Source organism: Drosophila sechellia, chromosome 3L (assembly GCF_004382195.2).
Source record: "Drosophila sechellia strain sech25 chromosome 3L, ASM438219v1, whole genome shotgun sequence".
Classification (NCBI taxonomy): Eukaryota; Metazoa; Arthropoda; class Insecta; order Diptera; family Drosophilidae; genus Drosophila; species Drosophila sechellia.
Window position 1 is genome coordinate 21628976 of NC_045951.1, and position 16152 is coordinate 21645127.

Sequence of the window (16152 nt, forward strand, 5' to 3'; positions counted from 1 at the left end):
GGAAATATCCCACTTGAGTGGGCGTCTTGGGGGGAGAGGCGGTTTTCTTGAGGAAGGGCTGAATAACTTTCAATCGCTCGCCGCTGACCTCGTCCGCATTCCACTGCCGCATTCCGGAAGCCACCACCCAGTTGGCCAAAACCAACTGACCAGGCCTAGACACGCCAAATGCTCATTCAATTTCCATCCTTCGTTCGCGTCGTACTCCGCTTTTATTATTGATTAAAAGTGTGCAAACGTTTTTGCAGCAATTTCGTTTTTAAAACCATTTTTCGATTTCGATTGGAGGTGGCGTCTGGCCAGGATTTTAAGTTTGTTTTTTGCATGGACATCACGTATTCAATCAATTGCAACGACGACTATGATTCGAGGGGGCTCGTACAGCGGGTGGTGCAGTGCTCAACTGCGCTTATTTCGGTTGACCCATTTCGCCAATTGGCCAAAAATGTCTGCAACGTTCTCGAATGCATCTTTTGAGGCCATTTCCCGTCCCGTTCGTCAAAGCCGGCAGGGCACTGGCCAAAAATTAAGATACGAGCCTTTGCCAGGCCAGGCCAGCATCGAACAGAATGGAGCAGCAGCCGGGCAGAAGGGTGGAATAGAGCAGGCCAAAAGCTGCAGCTGATTGCAGATTGGTTTAGACAGGAATCCGCACGAACACACACATGCACAGATGTAGGGGAAGCCTCTCTGTCCTCTGCTCTGCCTCCTCGGGTGTTGACATTTATGTCCAATGCAGATTTTTCCACAGACGGCCAATGCCACACCGCCCGCACCCTCTTCTCCTCGCACTCTTACCGATTTGTCCCCAGCCGAGGCAACAATAAAATTTGCCACTGTGACGGGACACAAACAGGACGCAGGATGGTCGGATCGGTCGGCCGTGTGGTCAGAAGGGCAGGAAATCGGGCAGCATGAACTCCTGTGTTAAACAGGCCAAAGTCCCAGTCACTCCTGGTTGGCGGTCGAACAATGTAAACGCTTCGTGTTGTTACAAAACTTGTTATAATTTCATACTCGCAGGATCAAGGGTAGCTCCGCAGGCGGGTATATGCGTTAATTGATTATAAGATAAAAAGGAGAGTAGTTTGACAACATCAAGGTTAATTGAATATTTTTAAATTAATCCTTCTGCGCTTGTAATACATTGAAAGAGTCACTGTGAACACTTTAGGAAGATAAAATAATTGAATTTTTTTCCCAAGACTATAAATCCTTTGGCTGTAAAAAAGTTTAAACGTCGTATTCCAATAACTTAGACGCGAGAAAACTTCTGGCCCAGGTAAACCGTTAGTCGAGCCCCTCCGGCCCTCATAATCCATCCCACTTATGGTAAGCAAGTTGTTTAGGCTGCCGCCCACTGCATTCCTCCCCAAGGATGCCCATCGAACGCTCACCCTTTGCACATCAGTAAAAATCATAGCATACTGCGGAGCGCCGGCTTTTGAGCGCTGCAGCGTTGTGCAGGAAAATTTATTGAGCAAAGTTGCTGAGCTGATGTATTGCCTGGTAGGCAGGCCGGCATCCGACGAGATGGGCGAGTGGGCGGTTCAGTGTGAGGGGCGTGGCAGGCGGGAGCGGACTGACAGTTGGCATACTTTATCATCGGCGGAGCAACGACGACGCTGAGGGATAGCCGAAGTATGTAGCAAGTATGATGCAGGATCAAACCACAAAATCCAAACTGAAGCACACAAATAAAAAGGAAAATAAAAAAGAAAAAAGCAGAGAAAGGAGCTAGCAGCGCTGCACCGACTACACACACAGTTGAGCTCCCTTTTCATATGTGTGCATTACTGGGGATTGCATGGTTGTGGCCAGTGGGTGGCAAAGGACTTTAAACGGAACTTGCCGCTTCGCTATGCGCTTGTATTGCTTTTGGAGCCATTGTGGCATTCCCCATCTCTTTCATCGCCGCCCATCTCCCTTCCTCTCCCGTTCGCTGTGTTTAAAAAGTTTTATGCTCGTCACGAGAGAAATTTATTGCACTCCGGTGTTCAAAGCTTTTATCCTTTTCATACACCACGGCTAGCCATATATGACAAGGGTATACGAGCACCATGAGCCGTGCCTTGTGTGTCGGAAGAGTATTGCAAACAAATCGGATGGATTCAACACAATTAAGTGCAGGAGATCAAGTGATCTGGTTACCAGAAATTACCAGACTCAGAGGTTACCGATTCTATACAAATCCAGTTTATATTCGTGGTTGGATTACTGCCCTTATTCCATTCTATCCATCAAAAAAAAGAATCATGCGTGTCTGAAATGGTAGCACTTATATAAACCCCGAGTTATCCTTCGGTTAAAATCTTAACTACGGTGGGCAAAACAACACGATCGACTTGTAACATTTGCAAGATATAGCAAGATTATGTGTTATAATATAATAATAATCCTATGTTGTGTGCCTATTTCAGCACTCCAATGGGAAAGGACATACTTTGTGGTATCCTGTAGTCCGTAGCTTTTATACACATATACACATATATACAGCAGTCCTTGTTGTTATCATTTTATTTTATTTTCGGTGGAGTGCCGCCCCCTGTCCATCACTTACATTTCGGACCGTGCCTGAAAAACGGATGTGATTTATTTGGTAATGCTAATGATGTTTTTGCTGCAGACGCCGCCTCCTGTCGCTCAGTTGAGTCGCTCCTCGGCCCACAGTCCCTTTTACCCAGTTTATTTGAGCAATTTTTATCGCATGTGTAGCAAGTCGGCAGCAACAACTGAAAACAGCAGATGGAGGGGGGGAAAAGAAAAGAAGCGAAAACCTGCCGAAAGTTTTTCGACAGGCAACAACAAAAAACCTTTGCGGAAAATGCTTACATTTCGTTTTCAATGTGAAAGCGGGGCGCTGGGAAACTGTAAACATTTTGCCATTTATCTTGCGTAGCCAATAAATCGCTTTCGTGTCCCCGTTCCTCGTTTTTGCCGCTGGCAAGGTACTCGAAGTTAATTTTTTAAATGAGCCAAAGATTTCCTCCATTCCCCGGCTATATTTATGTGGCCTCTCAGCGTCTCCTTGTCTGCACGAACCATGTATTCAATGTCTTGTCACTGCCTTTGACAGCCCCCATTCGATGGCATTCGAAAGCGATCTAAGGGCTTTGTGCTTTAATTGTCTAGCTTAGGGTTTTGGTTTATTACACAGACTTAGTCGACATTGAGCTTTATTAATTGTTTGCCCAGCACTCTTCCCTCCCGGCCTCCATGTTTGCCATGACTCCATGTCACCAGCAGTCAAGGCAGCTGGAATGGCCAACCCACAAGGTTATGCTAGGGGACAAGGTCAAACCGGGGAAGGGGACGAAAAGTCCTGCCAAGTTTTGCAAATGTCGAAATGGCCATGGAGGTTAAACGCATATGATGACATGAGATCAGAGACAAGTTATTACGAGCGGGGGAAGTTGAATAGGAGATAACAAAGCAGGGTTATTGTAGATATATAGAGCCAAAATTAGTACAACCAATTTAAGCAATTGGGTTTCAGGGGAACACTAATTTTTATTTCGACAAAGAGCTTAGAAACCCTAAAGAGACGACCCGGATTAAAGTTTAGCTCCCCTCCAATTATATTTTCCAGCAGCGTTCAAGCACCTCCCTAATTTAATCCAATGCCACAATTGTTTTTATTATTTGCCAACCCTTTCAACAAGTGACTTGCTTTTCCATCATCAAGCTAAACTCACCCAGGGGACCAACTCCCATCTCCCAGATGTTGTCATATTGGCTAAGCCAACTGAGCTGTTCTCCGACAAAAGCCACAGTTTTCAAGCTACATTTGCCCCATTCAGAGCCCTCTTCTCCTGAGCTGAGCATGACATTGAAGAAAACGCCGAGGGGCCTTGGAGGGATGGATGAGTGGGTGGCTTGGGGGCTGGGTAGTTGGGAAGTTGGGTGGCTGGGCGAAGTGCCTGGGTGATGACGTCTCAGCTTGTGGCAGGGACAATTAAAACGGTAACCGAAGCTGTAATCGTACAGAATGTTTACACTCAAATGGCTGCTTTGTGCACATTCGCCGCTGGAATCCCGCACCCTGGGAGCCTCAAGCCGTTTCAAAGGGAAATATCAGGCATTGTCATCCACTTGAGTGGCGCAGCTCTTGGAAAATTAATAATTTATTTGTTTTGTCATTCAACATTGTAAATAATGCAAGAGATTTTCAATAATCTTCTTTGTTAATATTGAAATTAATTTGTTTACAGTTGTGCTACTTAATTAAACAAAACGGGAGCACGCACGACACGCACTTCCCGGCCCCCAAGCCCCAAACCCCCCACTCCCCCGAACCCCCATACCCGATTGTTGGTTTACCACAAGCTCATAAATAACAGCAGGAGGAAGCCCGAGCAGCCGGAGCAGACGGGATAGTGTCGTGCGGGAAGGATACGCGGTATCAAGGTGGAGCATAAGCCAAGCACAACAAATGCATTTTAAAGCCTTGAAGAGGATTTCGTCCTGTTCAATTATGCAATAAATTTATCAGCGATACAGGTGGCTCCCTACTGCGCTCCACTTCCTCTCTTAGTGGTCAGCACTGATTTTGTCTCGCCGCAACTGAGATACTTGTCGAATTCCTCTTGATTCCCATGATTGCATTCGATTAATTAATACCCCAGACACATTTAAATAATCATAAAAATATATGTTTCTGCTGAGGCCGAATGGCATGAAATTTGTAATGGCAGGAAATTTGTTAGCGCTCGCCGTAACAAATTAAGTGAGAAACATCAAATTGTGTTCCACTTCTGCCCACACGTCGTCACACGCTCCTCCCCGTGGATTCTTCTCTGGAACGCAGTTTCCTAGTATGTCCCAAACAGATTTATCTATTCATCTAGCTTACATATAGGCATGTATCGCACCCCGCACCCGCCCATCGCCCATTAGAGATCTCGTGGGGGAACAAAAAATTAGAACAACTTAGCGACATGGGGAGAAAAAGAGCGGCGATAAAGCCGCCGTGCCGCCTGTCATCATTTATTTTGTCAGTCTAAAAACAATTTGAAAACTTATGGCTGCAAACAAGATACCGGCCCGAGATGTAGATACAAATGAGATGGAATCTGAGAAATACTCGGCCCCAATCGCATCGAACATGCAATGCCCTTTGGCTGAGGAAATTCGAAATTGGAATTTAAGTTTATAGCTAAGGTTTTTCTTGGCTTGGAATCTAATATCTAATATTTCGAAAGCAGTTTCAACTTACAACTTTGTATTTAAAATTATTAAATGAAAATTTCGGTAATAGGTTTACAGATCAGTAGTATTTTTTGTATCTGAAAATTCAATTTATGTTTAAATTAAAAGGCCATGACTTAGAAATACAAAAGATTAAAGGAATATTGTTCAATAAACGAATCAGTATGAATACATCTTTAGAAATGCATTTCCATTCCCTACTACCTACGAAATTAAATTTCAGAGTCTATATTTCACTTGTCTTCCCTCCCATTTTGCGCTCTAAAAGAGCAATCAGATCTTGGACACAATGTTTCCTCGCCTTAATCCATTTCCTTGTGCCATAATTCCATTTTTCACGATGATAACCCGGACCAGACAAAAGTCTCCTCGCCCGGGCAAGGTGTGTTCCCAGGCATCTATTGTCGGAAGACGGTCCTTTATGCCAGTGGGTCCATTCTTTCATTCTTCTCGGCCGGCAGGTCGAGCCTTTCAGCCCGGCTAACAAAGTCATCAGGCTGGTCGGAGAGGCCCTTTTGGCAGGGTATCAAAGAGATGTGGCTGGATATCCGAGGTAACGAAAGCCCAGGCAACGCCTCCCCGCTGTCTCTTAATGATGTGTGGCTGCTGCAGAGAGTCTTTCTTCTTTTTGCTGCTTTTCCTTTAGTCATCATTGTCGTCTGCACCTACACACACGCACACACAAGTCATTAAGTGTTAATTTAATGGCCAGGAGATCTTTGTCACAGATAACAAAATGCATGCAAGAGAGTTCAGTTCGGTGCGGTATGGCCGGCTGGGCTGTCTTCTGTGGATTCTGTATGCTGTTCGGCTAGGGAGTTCTCTCTTTTTGAGGCCCTATCAGCCAGTTGGCATCTCTTACAAGTTTTGTGGAAAAAACATTTTCTTTGCGCAGCAGGTGATATATGTGTGTGTCTGTCTGCTTATGGAAACAACAAGCGGCCAATCCCAATACCAAAATAATACCAATGCCTCCCAGCTCCCTGGTCATATGATATTTGTGTTGTCGGTTTGTTAACGCTGACAGACAATTAAGTGTTTGCTTTATGTTTATTGGAATGGACTTTGGTGGGGACTTGGAGCTACGCGCTCCGTTCCTCCTTAGCGAATTGATTGATGGCGCTGGCTGAAAGAGTTGTCTCGGGTTACCCGCCATCAAACATTTGTTATTTGCTACTTGGTGCAGTAAAAGGGCCAAAACTAACAGCCTACAAGATGCGGATTCCGGAATCTGGATCTGCTCGGGCCGGGCCAGATGACGTAACGGAACGGAAACTTTTTAATTAAAATTCGAAAAATTAATTAAATATTTTCTGTGACGTCGTCGAAAACAACAACAAGAAGACCAAGTACAGGCAGTGCGACGGCGTTGACGATGACGACTTTGAGATTAAATTTCCTACCTTCATACCTACCGAAAATGCAAAAGGCAGCCCCAGACACAGGGGTCCATGGTGCGAGGGGGGCGAGCCATGGGCAGGAGGGAAGGGGGAGAGCGTTGAAAAGTTTCACTCTGCCAAAATAAAAAACAAGCAGAAAAAGCAGAAGAATTTCCCAGGCAGGAGGCAGCAAAAACGGCAACAATATCAAGTGCAAAATGAGAAAATTCACTTGCCTGGTTCAAAAACACACAACTACGAGAAGTGAGGGGTGTGGGGTGGGGGGAGCATTGGGGGGAGTAGTTGTAACGGGGTCCCGACTTATAGCAATAGACAGAAACAAAAGAAAGTTCCCGGCCTGGGAATAGAAAAGGAACGTTCGTTCGTTTCTTAGTGCTAGAGAAAAGTGAACGGAGTTTCGCAATTGCAGAATGAGTAAGAGTCGAGAGAAAAGGCAAGTTTTATGATGCGCAGCTGATAAGCCAAAAAGATGACACACAGCCAGCAGAAATCGCTGGAAGTAGCAAGAGTGGGGTCTGGAAAGGAGGCTGGCAGCTTTCTCCAGCTATTTGTGTATCCATTGCAAGCTAACAACACAAACAGACCCAAAGTAAACCGAGTTGGATTCTGCAGACAGACGTACTGCGAGATTTAAGTTGCAATTTACTCAGCATAATCCTGCATACTTAATACACTCGCTAAAGGTCATCCACCTACCCGGATTGTCCAAGTTATCCGTCCATACCTTTCCAAGCCCATTCAATCAATCATCCGTAGAGCAGCGATATATGGAGATAGAACCCCTTACTGATGTATTAATATATGCCCTGTGATAAGATGGATATCCCCCAGCTCAGATACTCTCGGATTCAGATACTCCGCTTTAAAGTTGGCCTTTGTTTGCCTTTCGTTAGAGCCAACTCAAAAGATAACCAGAGCTTGCCAACTTCTATCAGTGTGTGTGTTTTTATATATCCGTGCATTTAATCCAATTGCACCCAAGTAGAACTTTTTATAACTATGCCGACAAGCCAATTATGCCAGAGTAAATAGCAATCTCCACCCAACACCAGTTGAAAATGTTAAAAACTTAAACAACGCTGACATATTTCCCCAGATGCCTTCAAACTTCCATGCCAAAGTGGTGAGAAGAACGAGGTCGGGAGGAGCTATACAAAAATGTTATGTCAACGCAGCTCTGAGGCCGACAGCCCCCCTTTTTCCCCCCTTTCCCCCTTTTCACCGCTTTGATGGCAAGAAAACCTTTTTTCATTTCGTGTTTAATGAAAAATGTCAAATAAAAGTGCCCAAAACAGAGAACGTCAGCAAAGTGCAAAAAGCTTTGTGCAATAGTTTGCAGGTGAAACGAGGCAGGAGGTGCAGAATGCCAATAAAAAGACCACGGGGTGGCGGGGGGATGGCCTGCGGGGAGGGGAAGGGGACTCAACTCTTTTCGGCACACTAATTACTATTTATTCGAAACGAAAATTGCTAACGAGCAAAAGATATTACCAGGGCCATAATAATCAACAGGCAGCAGGGCGCTGAACATGGCCATCCAGGCATCCAATAGAAGGAATTATTATTTTTTATGATTATTTAAATTACGCTGTAGCTGGAGCTGGAGCTGGAGTTGGAGCTGGAGTAGCCCAGGCAGGAACTGCTGGAATGTCGGTGCAATTTACAAAAGGCAGCCACTTTGCAGCTCCATAGCTGCCTTCACTAATAGTTTTCATCAGTCGGCTGGCCCACTTACAGTGGTCTAAGTCTCGGATGAGTCCCGCCCAAAAGGCCTCTGCCCGAATAAGCCCTAATTCGACTAAGCTTCTCAATTTCGAACCACTGTACATCCAGTGGTAGCAAGACCGAAGAAGCCTGCAGCTTTTAGTGCAATTGGCTGCCAGCTTGTTTAATGATCATTAAATACGAAGACGACACACGATGGACACAGAAGCCTTGGGTCGCAGGCGTAGTTTTGATTCAAACCGCTCTTGACCAGGCCTTAATAAATGAGAACAGGTAGTTCCTCATTCTCCTGCTCCTCCTCCTCCTGCTCCCTCCCGCCACGAAAAACCCCACTCAGCTCAACTCAACTCGAGCCCGGCCCAGACTTGTTTTTTCCACCGCCTCTGTTGCCCGGGGCCAAGTGCTTTGGACTCACTCTAATTAGTCAATTTTTTTACTCAATTAAATCTGCAAGGCGGCGAGCGGAGGAAGCGGCTCCGATGGGCAGGAGGGTAGATGGCCTGATGGGCCTGGAAACGGCGGCAGAAGAGCCACTCGAGTAAGCAAATGATGTGCAGTAATTAGTGGAGTCCCAGCGCATCTGTATAAACGTGCATACCCACATAATTCCCAGTTTGACTTGTCTCAGAAAACCTTGCTCCGTTGACGATAAATAATAATTTTTTGCCCCACCGCACGGCCGGCACTGGCAATTTTCGCTGGCAGGCTGCAAGGATGACAGGTGCAGTGACAACCACACATGCACATGCATCCAGATACACGTTCGCACAGGCACAGATACTCATGCACACTCCCATGGATACCCAGATACTCGGCTGCAAGTACAACAACTTACATGTCATACAAGTTGCCTCGTACATTTATAATCAAGCTGCGGCAACCGCAGAACTCTGGAATCGACAACAACCACGAGAACGCACGGCATCGCTGCTGTTGTTATTGATGTTGCAGTTATTGTAGTTGTTGCAGTTGTTGCTGCCACATGATGGAGCATCTTGGACGATGACGAAGGCCCAGTAGCATCCCGTGTACATGCCGCTTGTATCTGCTAAATGAAAACATACACGGCAAGCCAACCAGCCCCTTTCTCCCGATCCCCGTGCTTCTGGGCCAGCGGCTAAGCAAAGAAATTGCCACAAACTGCACACTGGGATGCGATTAGAAAGTATCGAAATGTGCAAAAAAAAGTACTAATTACTAATGGTGGTGAGAGAGCATTCCACTTGGTAAGGGATATTAAAATGTGAAAGCATTCGATTACTCCCGAAAATGGAAGGTGAAAGGAAGAGAGCAGTTCGCACAAATCAGAACCCATCGTTATTAATGATGTGTGAAATGGAGAGGGCAGGAATGGCTTGTGATTGGGCCAATGAGTTGGCTAAATATTGTAATTAGAATGGAATCAATTAAGGGAAAGGAATACCTCAGAATGACGGAAGCAAGAAAACAATTTGTATGGCATCGAATTTCCCAGTGGGTATGGCAGTGATGGCCAAACCAAAACCATTTATTTTCCCGTAAGCATCGACAGCTTAGAACAATAGATTGGCACACTTACCTTTAAGTTGGATGCTGAAATGGTATTTGCTTCAAGCTGACTAGACAATATATTGCATTAGTTTAAGTTCTCCTGAGTGGTCTGTGTAAATCAGACGCGATTCTGTTGAACTTAGAATCAAGCTTCAGTAGCATTAGTTAGCTTATTTTCCAACTCAGGGTTGAAATCAATATGAGTTTGGCCTATTGCAAGCACCTTTGGACCCCCTGAGACCTCTTCCATGTGGACTTGCCCCACTGTGGCCATGGCAAAACATCCTCATCAATGTCGTTGTCCGTCTGCCGGCGAACAGAAGCAGCCACAGACCAGATCTGGGGCCACAGCCTCCCCTCCTGCATAACTACCCGCTCCATCTACAAATCGTGCAATGATGAAACCCATTGGACAAAGTCTTTGACTTGTATTCATTTTTTCCAGCTTTTCTTTTGCTCTTTCTCCCATTCTTTCTTTCCGCTTCTGTTGGCTCTTTTTTCTGTGCCGCACGGCGCTTGGGAAGGCTTTTATATGCCTCATTCAGTTGCATCTTTTTGCTCTCCCATCAGATGGAGATGGAGATGGAGCCACCTTGGGCTTGGCGATAGAGGGGGCTACAGGCAGCCGGCTCTGTCCGTTTTGTCTGGGTTTTTGTGTAAAAGCGACTAATGTGTCTACGGAAGCCATTTCGTGCCTTTTAGAACCAGTTGCCAGAGCAATCTTCGAGTTTGTGTTTGTTTTGCTTTTGGCGTAGTTAATTCGCCAAGTAATAATATTATACGAGCGGCCGGGCGAAGTACTTGTGCTTATGAATGTCCTCTGGAGATGGTGGAATCTCCAGAACCTCCTGAAATGATCGATACTCGGGCAAGGAGGCGCTCACGATGACATCGCTGGCTGTGTCGAGGACCACTTGTACTTATGAATGTCGTCTTGGTCTTGGGCAACATGCTGTGCACAGGCTGCAGCCTGGCAGAAGGAGGAACCTGCCGGACCTGCCTCCCTCCAGGCTAAATTGGCTTGAATTTTACGGCAGCAGCAGCGACGGCCAGAGCAACAATCATGATGATGAGGACGATTGGCCTCGCCCGAGCTCGGCCTGTATTTAAGAGACATCATTCATCTGACCGCCCCATCAACGACAGTCGAAGTCTGCAAACTGCAAACTCTGCCTGGCAATGACGACCACGATGATGATGATGATGATGACGACAGCAATAATAATAACAAACAGCAAGAGCAACAGCAAAAACAGGGGAACCCTGTGCCCTGTGTTGTACAAAGTACAAGTCCGCATAATTATAATCAACGTCATTTAACGTTGCCGGCCGTCACTCAGCGCCATCGAGAACATGGAGCAAGAGGAGCCCGAGCCCCATCGAGCTCATTGTTGTGTATCTTTCGGATACATTTTTGATAATAGCGGTGGAGCGGAGGGGCGGCACAATATCTTTGTCGTTGGGAAGGAAGTGAAACATAAAAGTCACCTATAAATATACCATAGAAATCTGGTAGAATATTGCGGCCGTATCTTCGAGATACATTTGTCGAATGGCAGGAACTTCCTAAAATTACTTTTATTGGTCAACATTAGGAAGAGATTGTTATGGCGGGGTATATCTTGCTGAGATATATTCAATTTTCCCAAGGGCACATCGCATAAGATAATCAAAACGTTATTACTATCTGGGGTAGTGAGAGAGAGCATTCCATATTCGCAATGGAGGAAAAGCATTCTAGTCTCTGAAATCATTCTCCGTTTGGGGCTTTACAATTCTGTTTGTTGGCCTGGCGTTTGTTGACCTTTGTCAACTTTGAACACGCGACTAAGCACTCGGAATTAGCGCAAATACATTTTAGTATCCCCGCCATACGCACTCACACAGCTGCGGAGGTGTCTATGAGTTGTGTCGAGCCAGCGGAAGTTGGCTATTTATAACAAATTACCAACCATTTGACATTTACCCAAAACGCCGACGTCAAATTAAAGATTTGTGTAAGACAGTGATGGCTGAACAGGGGGCGGCTGGGCGAGCACTTTTGGCATGTAATCAAATGTAACCGCACACCAAATATGCGCAGACAGCTGCGATGGCAACTGAGGAGGAGGGCCTGAAGAGTAGGACAACTGGTGGTATACGGGTGGACTAGACGTCGGCAATGCGCTTGCGGTTCGCCTGGCTAAGTCGCGGCGATTTAATACAATAAATCCCATTCCTCGCCCCAGTCTGGCCTCGCCCCCACATGGCTTCCTAACTAACAGAAGGAGGGATAGTCGTCCGGACAGAATTACGGACAAACTGACGGACAGACAGACGGACAGACGGACAGACGGACAGCTATTTGACTCGGGCTCAGTTCTGGGCGACCTTCTTCATTAAAATTATGACAAGCTGTAATTATCTTCGATTTCCTTTGACCAAGCCACCATGCACTAATTGCGTGCGAGGTGGAAGACGCTTGACATCGGAGAGGGAAAAGCCGGAATTAGTCATTCTAAGACACAAAAGATAAAGGTTCGGTTAAGTGCAGACGGGAAAGATTTTGATATGAGTGAAACTGATTTCCATAGCAGATGATTTCATTCTTAAATTTTAACGTTTTAAATAAGTGTGAGATATTATACTCGTATTTGCCATCTTCCTGTTAGTGGGTTTCCAGTTCTTATATCTCAGGTTTGAGTTGTTATCCCCCTGCCGAATTTAATTTTCCCGCTCACTCGAGTACTCTGAGCAATTTCGATTTCCGACGTACATTGCTGTGAAAACTGCGTGACCAGGCTAATTAACGCTTCAAGGAAAATGTTGACGAACTCCCAACAACAACAATGGCAGCAAAAATTAACCGTCTACTCTGTTGTGATGTGTGGATAGATGGATGGATGGTTGGGTTGTATGAATGTCTGCGCGGCTTGAGTAGACGGACGAGTATCTGAGTAGCTGGGGATGTGTATCCCATAGATACCGGTTCATAATTTATGTAATTATATGCGTTTAAACATTGCAACACGAAAGAAGACCGAGGGCAGGAATCGAGTTCTTTCAACCATTATAGCCGACAACAAATTATAGCAATTATATAACATTTTTTATCTTTCCTTCCAACTTTCAGGTTGCATCCGCCCGATCAGGCAGAGCTTAAGCTTTGTTCATCCGCGGCTTTGTTCGTGTGACAAGCGAAACTAATGAGCACAAATCGGAAGCAGGAAGCAGCAAGCAACAACGAAAGTAAAACTGCTTAAGTAAATACTCGTAACTGTGATAAGACCAAAGAAAGCACAGCGGATCACAAGCTGCGTAATTACGAGCCATCGTCCAGTGATTTTGCGCGCAATAAATGTCAACTTGGCAACAAGGAAAGTAATCACAACTATTTGCTAAACCCAAGCACCCAGCAAACCAACAAACCATCTCACAAAATGGCTCACCCACGGAAGGCAGTTGCGCCACCAGCAACACTTCAACTTGCCCCACCAGCACAAACAGCACAAAGCCCGGCAGCAACATTGCTGCACAGCAGAAGAGCCTCAAGTTCAAGGCGGTCATCGTTAATCAGATGTTTTATATCCTGCCACACGTTCAACTTCTTCCTGCTGCTTCTCCTCTTCGCCAGCGGAGTCCGGGCTGCCGGCAAGCTGGCCACTCGGAGCAACAAAACATCGGGCTCATCGGCAGCATCGGCAGCATCGGGAGTCGGAGCCGGAACAGCGGCAACTTCGGCAGCGGCGGCGGCAGCGTCTGGAACACCCATTTGGGATCATGCCATCGATTTGAATGAGGATTTTCGCATACTATGGCAAATCATTAATCAGGATATAACATTTGAAATACAGGCACGTACCCTGGGCTACGTCGGGTTCGGTTTCTCGCCCGATGGCAATCTGGCTGGTGCCGATATGGCCATCGGCTGGGTGGACAAGGGTCAAACCTATTTTCAGGTAAGTGAAGCGCAAAATAAAAACCCAGCACAAAGAAAGTTCCTGAGGGTGGGGTTTGGGCTGAATACCCGTAGATGGGGTCCCCTGCGCTGCGCGCCTAACGATTTTTCATTCCCCGCAGAACGTTTTCATTTTTCCGATGCGTGTGGACGGAAATTAAGGGCAGTCCAAGCCGGCCGGTTGGTCAACTAAATGAAAAGTTGTCGCCCTAATATCATCCAATTTATTCTCACAAAGTCTCGTTCCCAGGGCAAACATTTTGCGCTGCCTCTGTGTTGATAAATATGTTGTATGAAAAGTACACAAGAAAAACATTTTGCCACTCAACTTGGATTGTAATTAATTTGTGGCAAAAACAAACAGTCCCACAAAAAAGGTGCGCGAAATGTACATATACACGTAGACGGTTTCGCCGGCCCGGTCGCTTGAATAATGACAAACTCATTTGTGGCATAGGACAGAAAAGTTTTTGTTGGCGCTCCATCCGCGCTTCCCTGGCTAGCTAGCTAATGGAATAGTTTTTAGTTTTGCGGTTGTTACTTGATTATATCACTTAATCTGGCCGCTCGGGAGTTATTGCCAGATATTTATTGCCGCGTTATGTCATTTCCCTGGGACGTGCTTAAGGATATCGAGGTCGCCAACTGGATTTGTCCTTTTCAATTACGGCATTATAGCCAAGGTATGACATACATAGTTACTTTTGGCTTTTGTAGGTCACATTTCACGTTCGTCCGAGTCACCTTCTGGTTTTGTTCGATGCGACTATCGGATTGTAGAAATTAGTGGGACCGATCAACCATTCCATTTCAATTCGTGGGACAGCCATCAAGAAACAGACCACCAACCGCCAACTTTTGACCTCGCCAGCCAATAAAACGCTAATTTTTCGTTTTTATGTGTAAGACTCCTTGGAGACGACGTCATTTGGCCAAGGTCCTGGGCCAAAAGAAAGTGGTAGCACCTTCACAGCTCCTATTGAAGTGGGTGACCCTCCAGGAAGAGTAATAGGAGTCGTCACTGCAAAGTGTCTAATGAAATGCGACTATTGCGTGCTGTGGTTGCGTAGCTCTTCGTTTTCCTTTCTCTGTTTTATTTTTTTCACTCCTGGCCTGACAGGATATGCGTGGGGCAGGAGTGGGCGGTGGGCGGTGCGCGGTGGGTGGTAGGCCAATTGTACGGGTGACACAAACAGAGAAAGCTTTTTTCTTCCTCGTTGTTGCTGTGTGATTTAATGATTTTCGAGGCAGCCAACGAAAATGTCACCCACACACATAGCGATTGTTATTGTTGTTGAATGTTAAATACCAGCCAGATACATTAATATGTCTGTCTACCGCCCCCGACCTGCCCCGCCCCCTGCTCGGTCTGCTTGTGTGACGGTGTTAATTTCACATCTTGACGTGTCGTTGGTAATTGCGAGTTGCTTCAAACTGTACATACAATATCGTATAATGGGACTCGTGACTGTCACCTTACCACCCCGGTTTTGTGGGGGTAGGTGGGCTGGGGAGCTTTGCTTTGCCTTTTTGTATGGGCGCCGATTTGTGGAGAGGTTAAAAGGTTAATTAGAGCTGACATAGATATGCCGATTTAATATATTAATTAAGTGCCATAGGTGCACAAGCGAAGGTGAGTGAGGAAGGACACAGCCATGATAAAGGACCAGGTCTAGTTTGCACTTGCCCCGGGCTCAGTGCTCTTGGCATGCATGATTCGCCTCTTCCCTCCTCGCCTCGATTCAGAGAAGTTTATCGCCTCTAAGTTTATAATTACAAGTGTCTGCTGGCCGGCCTGCTAATTGAAACAAATTATGCCATTATGCATATTTCCGATCTGAAAATATTTATGGCAATCAGAGCAGCCTCGTCGCCCACTAATTGTCTAAATTTTGGAATACTATTGTCGCCAGGAGGGGTATGAAATATGAATAGGCCAGTACATTTTTATGTGGCTGGCATTTATGGAATTTCCATTTAAAATTCAACACACATCGAGAGGGCGGGAGGGAGCAGAACATTGACCATAAAATACTTGCTTCTAGAATTTGTTCAATTGACTTTAAGCTGAGTCGGAGGGAATGGAATCCGGTGCCTAAAGCCTACGGGCGACTCGACATCGAGAGTCTCTCTCTGTCAAGAGTTTTTATCTTAAGTGTCAGCCCAAGGGCAAATATATAAGCATAAGCTTAAGTATTTTGGGCGGGAAGGGCGCACATGGGGGATAAACGATGGAGCAGCCATTGACATAGTTCTCATTAGATTGAACAATGTGTGGGAATTTTCGCATTCAATTTGGGTTTCCTTTGGCTCGGCTTTTTGGGCAACTGCCATGTGCCTTGGCCTGGCATA

At 45.9% G+C, this 16152-nt stretch overlaps 1 protein-coding gene across 1 annotated transcript in view; it reads left to right on the top strand.

Annotated features, from left to right (window-relative positions):
- LOC6616542 (MOXD1 homolog 2) overlaps window positions 1-16152 on the top strand; it is a 111951-nt gene that overhangs the window by 35210 nt on the left and 60589 nt on the right. Inside the window, exon 2 of the mRNA XM_032718195.1 lies at window positions 12976-13801. Coding sequence (XP_032574086.1) covers window positions 13283-13801 — 519 coding nt within the window. The 5' untranslated portion in view covers window positions 12976-13282. The remainder of the gene's footprint in view (window positions 1-12975; window positions 13802-16152) is intronic.